We start from the raw sequence: 13,325 nt of genomic DNA, 5'->3' as shown, positions 1-13,325 counted from the left end.
TGGGCTTCCCAGAAAGAATGACTCTAAAAAGCATTCTGTCTCCAGTAGCGCAGTCAGGGTGTTCTCTTTACTTCTGTCTAACACATTTCTTCTGTTTCTAGTCCAAGACTTATACCAATTTACAACATTAAACTGTATCACTATAGGGCACACCGCATGAGGGATTCTTTCTGATTATTTCTTGCATTACAGACATTATTGAAACTACCAGTTTTTCTACTTGGGACGGCAGTCCTCTAGAGGTACAGGCAAGATAATGCTCAAACACAGTTCAGAGAGCAGGAGAAAGGGCAAAAATGAGAATGCAAATGCTCTAACACATATAGGAGAAATTCATATGGTGATAGTTTTCAAGTCCCAAAGAACCCACGGGATTCTGTAAAAAGAATGAAGAAACAAAACTCAAAGTCCTTTTCACAAGACCTTTCAAGTTCTTGATTTTACCTTCAGAAAATTCTTTGATAGACATGTAGCATTTTCTTGTCCCCAAAGATGATTAATTCATATTCATAACTCTGTACAGTTATACCCTGTCTAAAACCAGCTTGACCTGACACTGCTGCACTTCCAAGGATATTTCAAAGAGACAGAACACCAAATGTACACTTATAGGCCAAGGGAAGATTTTGTTGTACATTTTGCTGCTCTGCTGTGTTTTAGTGTGCTCTGCTCTGCCCTGGAAGGATCAAAACTCCAGTCTATTTTCCCACAGACCTGGAATTGCCTTAATGGCAATGGGAAAATTCACCCTTTCAGTGGGCAGCACTATTAAAGCATCTGCAGATGCACAATGGTCATATAGACAAACCTTCTGAGAAGAAAGTGTAACAGACAGAGCCCACACATTTCAGACAGAGAAATCCAAAACCCCAGAGAGAAAAAGCCCCAAGCTAATAGAACATCATGAAACAGTATTCAGAAACACTTTGCTTTTCTGGGAAAAGGCTTTCTGTAATTTCAGCAAGTCTGAGATTTGTCCGTGCAACAGTGCTAACGAGCTATAGCAAGGAATAAGAAGTCCAAGGTCTGCTCTGAAAAAAAGAGACACAAAAGCATAGCTGGGAATACATTAAAAAAGACTATCAAAAATGGTTGTGAAAGAGGTGAAGTATACTATTTTCTGAGGGAGTGAATGTGAGTATCTTTTGTTCCTGATTTATGTTTCTGGAGAGGAAGACAAATTTCTGCCTTATTAAGAATTTGCAGGCAATTGCATATGACAGCAGGGAACATATTTTCTACGGAAGAAACATTGCAACTTGCTGCAGAATGGATCCCCTCCTCCCAAGAGCCATGAAGCCTCTGGCTGTGCAGCCCCCAGCTAGTTGAAGGAAAGAGCGTTGAACTGTCCTGCAGAGAGAGTGCCAGCATTGTCTGGGGCCATGTCCTCGGTGCTGACAGGGACAGCGGGGAAATCCTGTTCCTCATCGGGGCCCTGGCCCAGGGCGCAGTGCTGTGGGGGCAGGCTGGGCAGGATGGGCTTGAGGAATCTGAACTCGCTGTTGCCCGAGCCCGTTGTGAGGCTGATCTCGTAGCAATAGGGGCGGGGCAGGGTCCCTGCGGCGGCTGCATCGGCCAGGCCGCTCTGCAAGGTGTCGGCAGCATAGAGCACATGGCCGGCCTTCAGCTCCTTCCTCCGGCACACCTTGCGAGCCAGCAGGACTGCGGTGGAGATGAGGAAGAGGAGGGAGACAAAGACCAAGGCAAGGATTAAGTAGGTGGTCAGGGAGGCGTCCTGATCCTCGGTGGCCGGGCTGCCCTGAGGGAGGCGCACGTCGGAGAAGTCCTTGAGCAGGAGAGCGCTCAGAGCTGCCGTGGCTGAGAGCGGGGGCTGCCCGTTGTCTCGGACCAGCACAAGGAGCTTCTGCTTGACGCTGTCTCTCTCTGTCACCGGCCTCCTCAGACGCACCTCGCCGCTCTGCAGGCCCACGGAGAAGAGCCCCGGCTCGGTGGCCCTCAGCAGGTGGTAGGAGAGCCAGGAGTTCTGTCCCGAGTCGGCATCGACGGCCACCACTTTGCTGATGAGGTAGCCCGCCTCGGCCGACACGGGCACCAGCTCGCTGGAGGCCGGGCTGCTCTCCTGGGCCGGGTAGAGCACGAGCGGTGCGTTGTCGTTCTCGTCCAGCACCACAAGGCGGACGGTGACGTTGGCCCTGAGGGGAGGAGAGCCCGCGTCAGAGGCACTGACCGTCACCTCGCTCTGCCTCAAGTGCTCGTAGTCCAGGGGCCGCAGCACAAACACGTGTCCGTTCTCCGAGTTCACCGAGATGCAGGAGCACCAGGCCCGCTCCGGCCCTTGCTCTGCTGCCAGCCAATAGGTCACCTTGGCATTCAGCCCCACGTCAGCATCTGCAGCGCTCACGGCTCCTACAAACACCGTGGCGACGTTGTTCTCACGCACGTACATGGTGTAGGAGGTCTGGTTGAAGACGGGCGCATTGTCATTGACGTCCGAGATGTCCACGGTGAAGGTGTGCGTGGTTGTGAGAGGGGGCGAGCCCGCATCTGCTGCCGTGACCCTGAGCATGTACTGAGGCGTCTCCTCGCGGTCCAGCGCGCTCACTGTCACCAGCTCGTAGTAATTCTTATAGGCTGGCCGCAGGGAGAAGAAGAGCTGATCCTCCAGGGCACAGGAGATCTTCCCGTTGGCACCAGAATCCCGGTCCCTGACCGTGAACAGGGCAACCACCGTGCCGGGCACTGTGTTCTCGGGGAGGGGACTGCTGAAGGAACTGACCACCAGCTCCGGGGCATTGTCATTCACGTCCACCACCTCCACCAACACTTTGCAGATTGCTGAGAGGCCCCCTCCATCTGTGGCTCTCACACGGAGTTCATGATGCTTTGCAGCCTCAAAGTCCAGAGGTTTTTTGAGTTTAATTTCACCAGTTATGGGATCAATCACAAATGCTGATTCGCTCTCTTCCACTGCCTGGCTCAGTTGATAGGAGATGTCTCCATTCATTCCTGCATCCTGATCAGTTGCCCTAACAGTCAGAACCACAGCATTTTCTGGCATGTTCTCCAAAGGCTTTGCAATGTACACCTCCTGTGTGAATATGGGAGCATTGTCATTTGCATCTAGGATGACAACTATCACTTCTGTGGTCCCCCTTCTGGGAGGAGAGCCCCCATCTACAGCAATAATATTGAACCTCATCTCTGCCTGCTCCTCCCTGTCTAGTGGCTTTTCTAAGACAAGTTCAAGATATTTGTCATCCTCACTCCGACTTCCATAGGAGACACTAAAGTACTCGTTCTCGGGAGAGATATTGTACTCCTGGACCGTGTTTCTGCCAAGGTCGAGGTCCCGAGCCCCCTCCAGCGGGAAACGTGAACCCGGCATGCTCGTTTCAGGGATCCTAAAAGTGACTCGGTCTTCTCGGAAAATAGGGGAATGGTCATTGATATCGTCCAGAGTCACCTCGACCCGAAAGAACTGGAGGGGATTGGAGAGGAGCAGCTCGAAGGGGAGCATGCAGGTGGCGGACTGGGCGCACAGCTCCTCCCGGTCCAGCCTCCCCGCCACGACGAGGCGGCCGGAGGCGCGCTCTAAGCGAAAATGCTGCCGGCCGTCCTCCGAGAGCAGGCGGGCGCGGCGAGCCGAGAGCTGCGCCGGCGTCAGCCCCGCATCCTCCGCCAGCTCGCCCACCACGGAGCCGCTTTCCGCCTCCTCGGCTACGGAGTAGCGGATGGGCTCGGCGCGAGCGAGCGGCAGCCACAGGAAAGCAGAGACACAAAGCACTTGCCTTGCGAGCGCCATGGCGCGGCGGCGGCGGATGCGGTGTCGGTATCGGTGTCGCGGCGGGTGTTGCGGGCGATTCCCCGCGGAGAGCGGCGAAGTGCGGGGCGGGCGCCTTCCCTCGCTGGCTGGGATTCCGGCCGGCTCTCCGTAACGCAGCCGGGGTGTGCCGGCAGCGGGTGACAGGGGGCAGCGCTCGCTGCCGCAGCCTCTGCCACCTCCGCCCGGCTGAGCTGTGCTGGTCTAAGGTGAAAAGAGCTTGGTCTAAGCTGAAGTGGGCTGGGCTGAGCTTGCTCGGGCTGTGGCGCTCCGGGCTCGGCCGCCTCCGCTGCCGCAGCCGCTCGGCGCCGCCTTGGCCGAGGGCACCACCCAGCGGTGCGCGCTGGGACTGCAGCCGCCGCCGCCCGCAGCCCGCGCTGCCGCTCGGCCCGGCCCGCGATGCCGAAGCCACCGGGACACCCGGCGCCAGCAACGGAACGCGGCCTTCACCAGGGCAGCATAAAGCCTAAGCTCGGCCCGCAACTGCCAAACGCCTTGCTCGACAGGACAAAGCGCACTGAGACAGGGAGTTTGTAAAAGTGTGGACATGTCAATGAATACTCTCCCACCTGCATCTTCACGCTCAGTTATTCTACCCAACCAACATTGCTTTATTCAAGGGATATAGTGACGAAAAGACTCGCAGAACTTTTGTAAACATTGAAGGAGCTTTCCAGTAAAGAACGACTCTACAAAGAGTTCTGTCTCGACGAAAGGAGGTAGGGTGTACCCTTTATTTCAATTCTACATATTTTTAAAATTGTAAATTCAAAGGTTTAGCGGCTTACAATGTTAAACTGTGTAACCTTAGCACAATATAGTGTGTGGGAGGCTTTCTGGGGATTCCATGCATCTCAGACATTATTTAAACAACCAATTATTCTAGTAGGGGGGGAAGTCCTTCTCTAGAGCAACGAGCAAAATAATGCTCAGCACATTTCAGAGAGGAGAGGAGAGGAAGAAAGGGCAAAAATGGGAATGCAAACCCTCTATCACAAAAGGATTTACTCCTGTAGAGACAGCCTTCTTCTCCCAACAGAAAGAACTGAATTCAGAAACAAGAATGAGAAGCAAAATTCAAAGTCCTGTTCTCAATTCTTCTTGTTTCTATTTTCAGAAAATGATCTTTGAAGGATATGTGACATTTTCATGCACACAAGGACAATCAATATGTGTTCATGACTCTCTAAAGCCTACCCTAAGACATCTCCTGCTGCTGTATTTCAAGACAATCTGAAGGGGACAGAACACAAAACCCACACATGGCCTAAAGGAAGATTTTGTTGTGCTTTTTCCTGTTCCTGCCTGCCCTGAAGAAGATGAGATCCCTGTACTCATAGGGTCAAAACAGCCTTTTACTCTGCAGAGCTGGAATTGTCAGCATTGCAATGGCTGGACAGGACAGATTCACGGTTTCACTGGGCAGAATTACTGAAACATCTGCAGATGCACAGTGGTTTTGCAGGCAGAAATACTGAGAAGAAAGTGCAACCCACAGAGCCCATGCATCTCAGGCAGAGACATCCAGAATCCCAGAAAGAAAAATGCGTTTGCAAGCAGAACATCATGACACACCATTGAGAACCACCTTGCTTTTCTGGGAAAGGGACTTTGTGTCCTTTCAGCAAGCATGAGACCTGTCTATGCAACTGTGCCAACGAGCTGTAAAAAGAATAAGAAGTCCAAGGTCTGTTCAGACAGCAAGAGATACAAGAGAAAGGTGGAAGTGCATAAGGAAAGCCTATCAAAAGGCTGTGACAAAGGAGAAATATACCATTATCAGAGGGAGAGAATCAAAGTAACATTTTTACCTAACTTGTGTTTTTGGAGAGGAAGACAAATTTTAGTCTGACTTAGAATTTGCAGGAAGTTGCCTGGCCAATAGGGAGCATATTTTCTCTCAAGAAATCATTGCTGCAGAGAGGATCGCCTCCCCACATGGGCCATGAACGCCCTGCCTGTGCAGCCCCCAGCTAGTTGAAGGAAAGAGCATTGAACTGTCCTGCAGAGAGAGTGCCAGCATTGTCTGGGGCCATGTCCTCGGTGCTGGCAGGGACAGCGGGGAAATCCTGTTCCTCATCGGGGCCCTGGCCCACGGCGCAGTGCTGTGGGGGCAGGCTGGGCAGGATGGGCTTGAGGAATCTGAACTCGCTGTTGCCCGAGCCCGTTGTGAGGCTGATCTCGTAGCAATAGGGGCGGGGCAGGGTCCCTGCGGCGGCTGCATCGGCCAGGCCGCTCTGCAAGGTGTCGGCAGCATAGAGCACATGGCCGGCCTTCAGCTCCTTCCTCCGGCACACCTTGCGAGCCAGCAGGACTGCGGTGGAGATGAGGAAGAGGAGGGAGACAAAGACCAAGGCAAGGATTAAGTAGGTGGTCAGGGAGGCGTCCTGATCCTCGGTGGCCGGGCTGCCCTGAGGGAGGCGCACGTCGGAGAAGTCCTTGAGCAGGAGAGCGCTCAGAGCTGCCGTGGCTGAGAGCGGGGGCTGCCCGTTGTCTCGGACCAGCACAAGGAGCTTCTGCTTGACGCTGTCTCTCTCTGTCACCGGCCTCCTCAGACGCACCTCGCCGCTCTGCAGGCCCACGGAGAAGAGCCCCGGCTCGGTGGCCCTCAGCAGGTGGTAGGAGAGCCAGGAGTTCTGTCCCGAGTCGGCATCGACGGCCACCACTTTGCTGATGAGGTAGCCCGCCTCGGCCGACACGGGCACCAGCTCGCTGGAGGCCGGGCTGCTCTCCTGGGCCGGGTAGAGCACGAGCGGTGCGTTGTCGTTCTCGTCCAGCACCACAAGGCGGACGGTGACGTTGGCCCTGAGGGGAGGAGAGCCCGCGTCAGAGGCACTGACCGTCACCTCGCTCTGCCTCAAGTGCTCGTAGTCCAGGGGCCGCAGCACAAACACGTGTCCGTTCTCCGAGTTCACCGAGATGCAGGAGCACCAGGCCCGCTCTGGCCCTTGCTCTGCTGCCAGCCAATAGGTCACCTTGGCATTCAGCCCCACGTCAGCATCTGCAGCGCTCACGGCTCCTACAAACACCGTGGCGACGTTGTTCTCACGCACGTACATGGTGTAGGAGGTCTGGTTGAAGACGGGCGCATTGTCATTGACGTCCGAGATGTCCACGGTGAAGGTGTGCGTGGTTGTGAGAGGGGGCGAGCCCGCATCTGCTGCCGTGACCCTGAGCATGTACTGAGGCGTCTCCTCGCGGTCCAGCGCGCTCACTGTCACCAGCTCGTAGTAATTCTTATAGGCTGGCCGCAGGGAGAAGAAGAGCTGATCCTCCAGGGCACAGGAGATCTTCCCGTTGGCACCAGAATCCCGGTCCCTGACCGTGAACAGGGCAACCACCGTGCCAGGCACTGTGTTCTCGGGGAGGGGACTGCTGAAGGAACTGACCACCAGCTCTGGGGCATTGTCATTCACATCCACCACCTCCACCAACACTCTGCAGACTGCTGAGAGGTCCCCTCCATCTGTGGCTCTCACACGGAGTTCATGATGCCGTGCTGCCTCAAAGTCCAGAGGTTTTTTGAGTTTAATTTCACCAGTTTTGGGATCAATCACAAATGCCAAATCAGTCTGTCCCACTTGATTGAGTTGATAGGAGATGTCTCCATTAACTCCTTCATCCTGATCAGTTGCCAGCACAGTCAGAACCAGAGAGCCTTCTGGCACGTTCTCCAAAACCTTCCCAACATAACGATCTTGGGTGAATATGGGAGCATTGTCATTTACATCTAGAACGGTAATAGAGATCTCGATGGTCCCACTCTTGGGAGGAGAGCCACCGTCCACAGCCATAACACGGAAACCCATCTCTGCTTGCTCCTCTCTGTCCAGTGACTTCTCCAAAACAAGTTCAAGATATTTGTCATCATTAGTCCCACTTCCATAGGAGACACTGAAATACTCGTTCTCGGGGGTAATTCTGTACTCCTGGACTGTGTTGCTGCCAATATCGAGGTCCTGAGCTACCTCAAGAGGGAAACGAGAACCCGGGTCGCTCCTTTCCAGGATCTTAAAAGTGACTCGTTCATCGGAGAAAATTGGCGAGTGATCATTTATGTCCTCGAGAGTCACCTCGACCCGAAAGAACTGGAGGGGGTTGGAGAGGAGGAGCTCGAAGGGGAGCATGCAGGTGGCGGACTGGGCGCACAGCTCCTCCCGGTCCAGCCTCCCCGCCACGACGAGGCGGCCGGAGGCGCTCTCTAAGCGAAAATGCTGCCGGCCGTCCTCCGAGAGCAGGCGGGCGCGGCGAGCCGAGAGCTGCGCCGGCGTCAGCCCCGCATCCTCCGCCAGCTCGCCCACCACGGAGCCGCTTTCCGCCTCCTCGGCTACGGAGTAGCGGATGGGCTCGGCGCGAGCGAGCGGCAGCCACAGGAAAGCAGACACACAAAGCACTTGCCTTGCGAGCGCCATGGCGCGGCGGCGGCGGCGGGCGGTGTCGGTATCAGTGTCGCGGCGGGTGTTGCGGGCGATTCCCCGCGGAGAGCGGCGAAGTGCGGGGCGGGCGCCTTCCCTCGCTGGCTGGGATTCCGGCCGGCGCTCCGTAACGCAGCCGGGCTGTGCCGGCAGCGGGTGACAGGGGCAGCGCTCGCTGCCGCAGCCGCTGCCACCTCCGCCCGGCTGAGCTGTGCTGGTCTAAGGTGAAAAGAGCTGGGTGTAAGCTGAACTGGGCTGGGCTGAGCTTGCTCGGGCTGTGGCGCTCCGGGCTCGGCCGCCTCCGCTGCCGCAGCCGCTCGGCGCCGCCTTGGCCGAGGGCACCACCCAGCGGTGCGCGCTGGGACTGCAGCCGCCGCCGCCCGCAGCCCGCGCTGCCGCTCGGCCCGGCCCGCGATGCCGAAACCACCGGGACACCCGGCGCCAGCAACAGAACGCGGCCTTCACAAGGACAGCCTGAAGACGATTCTCAGCCCGCAACGGCTAAGCGCCTTTCTCGACAGGACAAAGTGCTCTGAGACAGGGAGTTTGTAAAAGCATGGACGTGTCAATGAAGTCTCTCCTGCCTGCATCCTCACGCTGGGTGGTTATTCTACCCACCCAACTTTGCTTTATTCAAGGGATATAGTGACGAAAAGACTCGCAGAACCTTGGGAAACCTTGAAGGAGCTTTCCAGTAAAGAACGTATCTGCAAAATTTCTGTCTCCACAAAAGGAGGTATGGTCTTCCCTTTATTACACTTCTACACATTCTTTTAAATTGTTCAACTTGGTGGTTTAGCAGCTTTCAATGTTAAACTGTGTAACTTTAGCACAATATTGTGTGTGGGAGGCTTTCAGGATATTCCATGCATCACAGACTTTATTTAAAGCACCAATTATTCTAGTAGGATTGGAAGAACTTCTCAAGACCAAACAACAAAATAATGTTCAGTACATTGCAGAGAGGAGAGGAGAGGAGAGGAAGAAAGGGCAAAAATGGGAATGCAAACCCTCTGTCACAAAAGGATTTACTCCTGTAGAGACAGCCTTCTTCTCCCAAACAGAAAGAACTGAATTCAGAAACAAGAATGAGAAACAAAATTCAAAGTCCTGTTCTCAATTCTTCTTGTTTCTATTTTCAGAAAATGATCTTTGAAGGACATGTGACATTTTCATGCACACAAGGACAATCAATATGTGTTCATGACCCTCTAAAGCCTACCCTAAGACATCTCCTGCTGCTGTATTTCAAGACAATCTGAAGGGGACAGAACACAAAACCCACCCATGGGCCAAAGGAAGATTTTGTTGTGCTTTTTCCTGTTCCTGCCTGCCCTGAAGAAGATGAGATCCCTGTACTCATAGGGTCAAAACAGCCTTTTACTCTGCAGAGCTGGAATTGTCAGCATTGCAATGGCTGGACAGGACAGATTCACTGTTTCACTGGGCAGAATTACTGAAACATCTGCAGATGCACAGTGGTTTTGCAGGCAGAAATACTGAGAAGAAAGTGCAACCCACAGAGCCCATGCATCTCAGGCAGAGACATCCAGAATCCCAGAAAGAAAAATGCGTTTGCAAGCAGAGCATCATGACACACCATTGAGAACCACCTCGCTTTTCTGGGAAAGGGACTTTGTGTCCTTTCAGCAAGCATGAGACCTGTCTATGCAACTGTGCCAACGAGCTGTAAAAAGAACAAGAAGTCCAAGGTCTGTTCAGACAGCAAGAGATACAATTGAACGGTGGAAGTGCATAAGGAAAGCCTATCAAAAGGCTGTGACAAAGGAGAAATATACCATTATCAGAGGGAGAGAATCAAAGTAACATTTTTACCTAACTTGTGTTTTTGGAGAGGAAGACAAATTTTAGTCAGACTTAGAATTTGCAGGAATTTGCCTGGCCAATAGGGAGCATATTTTCTCTCAAGAAATCATTGCTGCAGAGAGGATCGCCTCCCCACATGTGCCATGAAGCCCCTGCCTGTGCAGTCCCCAACTAGTTGAAGGAAAGAGCATTGAACTGTCCTGCAGAGAGAGTGCCAGCATTGTCTGGGGCCATGTCCTCGGTGCTGACAGGGACAGCGGGGAAATCCTGTTCCTCATCGGGGCCCTGGCCCACGGCGCAGTGCTGTGGGGGCAGGCTGGGCAGGATGGGCTTGAGGAATCTGAACTCGCTGTTGCCCGAGCCCGTTGTGAGGCTGATCTCGTAGCAATAGGGGCGGGGCAGGGTCCCTGCGGCGGCTGCATCGGCCAGGCCGCTCTGCAAGGTGTCGGCAGCATAGAGCACATGGCCGGCCTTCAGCTCCTTCCTCCGGCACACCTTGCGAGCCAGCAGGACTGCGGTGGAGATGAGGAAGAGGAGGGAGACAAAGACCAAGGCAAGGATTAAGTAGGTGGTCAGGGAGGCGTCCTGATCCTCGGTGGCCGGGCTGCCCTGAGGGAGGCGCACGTCGGAGAAGTCCTTGAGCAGGAGAGCGCTCAGAGCTGCCGTGGCTGAGAGCGGGGGCTGCCCGTTGTCTCGGACCAGCACAAGGAGCTTCTGCTTGACGCTGTCTCTCTCTGTCACCGGCCTCCTCAGACGCACCTCGCCGCTCTGCAGGCCCACGGAGAAGAGCCCCGGCTCGGTGGCCCTCAGCAGGTGGTAGGAGAGCCAGGAGTTCTGTCCCGAGTCGGCATCGACGGCCACCACTTTGCTGATGAGGTAGCCCGCCTCGGCCGACACGGGCACCAGCTCGCTGGAGGCCGGGCTGCTCTCCTGGGCCGGGTAGAGCACGAGCGGTGCGTTGTCGTTCTCGTCCAGCACCACAAGGCGGACGGTGACGTTGGCCCTGAGGGGAGGAGAGCCCGCGTCAGAGGCACTGACCGTCACCTCGCTCTGCCTCAAGTGCTCGTAGTCCAGGGGCCGCAGCACAAACACGTGTCCGTTCTCCGAGTTCACCGAGATGCAGGAGCACCAGGCCCGCTCCGGCCCTTGCTCTGCTGCCAGCCAATAGGTCACCTTGGCATTCAGCCCCACGTCAGCATCTGCAGCGCTCACGGCTCCTACAAACACCGTGGCGACGTTGTTCTCACGCACGTACATGGTGTAGGAGGTCTGGTTGAAGACGGGCGCATTGTCATTGACGTCCGAGATGTCCACGGTGAAGGTCTGCGTGGTTGTGAGAGGGGGCGAGCCCGCATCTGCTGCCGTGACCCTGAGCATGTACTGAGGCGTCTCCTCGCGGTCCAGCGCGCTCACTGTCACCAGCTCGTAGTAATTCTTATAGGCTGGCCGCAGGGAGAAGAAGAGCTGATCCTCCAGGGCACAGGAGATCTTCCCGTTGGCACCAGAATCCCGGTCCCGGACCGTGAACAGGGCAACCACCGTGCCGGGCACTGTGTTCTCGGGGAGGGGACTGCTGAAGGAACTGACCACCAGCTCTGGGGCATTGTCATTCACATCCACCACCTCCACCAACACCTTGCAGATTGCTGAGAAACCCCCTCCATCTGTGGCTCTCACACTGAGCTCGTGGGTTTGTGCTGCCTCAAAGTCCAGAGGTTTTTTGAGTTTAATTTCACCATTTGTGGGATCAATCACAAAGGCTGAGTCACTCTGACCAACCACTTCATTGAGTTGATAGGAGATGTCTCCATTAACTCCTTCATCCTGATCAGTTGCCATAACAGTGAGAACCAAAGTACCTTCTGGCAGGTTTTCCAGAACTTTCGTAACGTAACGCTCTTGCATGAATTTGGGAGCATTGTCATTTACATCTAAAATTATAATAGAGATCTCAATGCTTCCACTCTTGGGAGGAGAGCCACCGTCAACAGCAACAACTCTGAAACCCATCTCAGCATGTTCCTCTCTGTCTAGTGGCTTTTCCAATACAAGCTCAAGGTATTTGTCACCATTATCCCGACTCCCATAGGAGACACTAAAGTACTCGTTCTCGGGAGAGATGCTGTAAGCCTGGACTGTGTTGCTGCCAATATCTAGATCCTGAGCCACCTCCAGTGGGAAACGAGACCCAGGCTCGCTCGTCTCTGGAATCTTAAAAGTGATTAGTTCATTCGGGAGGACGGGTGAATGATCATTGACATCGTCCAGAGTCACCTCGACCCTGAAGAACTGGAGGGGGTTGGAGAGGAGCAGCTCGAAGGGGAGCATGCAGGTGGCGGACTGGGCGCACAGCTCCTCCCGGTCCAGCCTCCCCGCCACGACGAGGCGGCCGGAGGCGCGCTCTAAGCGAAAATGCTGCCGGCCGTCCTCCGAGAGCAGGCGGGCGCGGCGAGCCGAGAGCTGCGCCGGCGTCAGCCCCGCATCCTCCGCCAGCTCGCCCACCACGGAGCCGCTTTCCGCCTCCTCGGCTACGGAGTAGCGGATGGGCTCGGCGCGAGCGAGCGGCAGCCACAGGAAAGCAGACACACAAAGCACTTGCCTTGCGAGCGCCATGGCGCGGCGGCGGCGGATGCTGCGGTATCGGTGTCGGTGTCACGGCGGGTGTCGCGGGCGATTCCCCGCGGAGAGCGGCGAAGTGCGGGGCGGGCGCCTTCCCTCGCTGGCTGGGATTCCGGCCGGCGCTCCGTAACGCAGCCGGGGTGTGCCGGCAGCGGTGACACGGGGCAGCGCTCGCTGCCGCAGCCGCTGCCACCTCCGCCCGGCTGAGCTGTGCTGGTTTAAGCTGAAAAGAGCTGGCTCCAAGCTGAACTGGGCTGGGCTGAGCTTGCTCGGGCTGTGGCGCTCCGGGCTCGGCCGCCTCCGCTGCCGCAGCCGCTCGGCGCCGCCTTGGCCGAGGGCACCACCCAGCGGTGCGCGCTGGGACTGCAGCCGCCGCCGCCCGCAGCCCGCGCTGCCGCTCGGCCCGGCCCGCGATGCCGAAGCCACCGGGACACCCGGCGCCAGCAACGGAACGCGGCCTTAACCTGGCCCGCTTAAAGACGAGTCCAGGAGGAGAGGCGAGCCTCATCCCTCAGCACGAGAAACAGCACAGGCATAGGGCGATGGTGACAGCATCAGCCTGCCAATGAACACTCTCGGCTGCATCCCCATGCTCAGGAACTGTACCCACCCAACTTTGCTGCAGACATGGGACACAGTGAGAGAGTAAATTGCACAATTCCGAAAAGTCTTGGAAGGTCTTT

The 13,325-nt window shown here is 55.8% G+C and overlaps 3 protein-coding genes across 3 annotated transcripts; all 3 read right to left on the bottom strand.

The window, feature by feature from the left end:
- Positions 1 to 434: 434 nt before the first annotated feature.
- LOC132334321 (protocadherin beta-15-like) lies at positions 435 to 3,990 on the bottom strand. The gene has a single exon (XM_059860283.1). It carries the CDS (start codon positions 3,761 to 3,763, stop codon positions 1,322 to 1,324), a length of 2,442 nt encoding a protein of 813 aa, XP_059716266.1. The 5' UTR covers positions 3,764 to 3,990; the 3' UTR covers positions 435 to 1,321.
- A 511-nt stretch (positions 3,991 to 4,501) lies between these two features.
- LOC132334320 (protocadherin beta-16-like) lies at positions 4,502 to 8,193 on the bottom strand. Its single transcript, XM_059860282.1, has one exon. The coding sequence runs from the start codon at positions 8,191 to 8,193 to the stop codon at positions 5,755 to 5,757; it is 2,439 nt and encodes an 812-aa protein (XP_059716265.1). The 3' UTR covers positions 4,502 to 5,754.
- A 908-nt stretch (positions 8,194 to 9,101) lies between these two features.
- On the bottom strand, positions 9,102 to 12,845 carry LOC132334327 (protocadherin beta-15-like). Its single transcript, XM_059860288.1, has one exon. It carries the CDS (start codon positions 12,634 to 12,636, stop codon positions 10,195 to 10,197), a length of 2,442 nt encoding a protein of 813 aa, XP_059716271.1. The 5' UTR covers positions 12,637 to 12,845; the 3' UTR covers positions 9,102 to 10,194.
- Between the last annotated feature and the right edge of the window lie 480 nt (positions 12,846 to 13,325).

This window comes from Haemorhous mexicanus, chromosome 15, assembly GCF_027477595.1.
Source record: "Haemorhous mexicanus isolate bHaeMex1 chromosome 15, bHaeMex1.pri, whole genome shotgun sequence".
Taxonomy (NCBI): domain Eukaryota; kingdom Metazoa; phylum Chordata; class Aves; order Passeriformes; family Fringillidae; genus Haemorhous; species Haemorhous mexicanus.
Note: the sequence above shows the minus strand (reverse complement) of the source record. Positions and strands in the feature narration are given on the sequence as shown.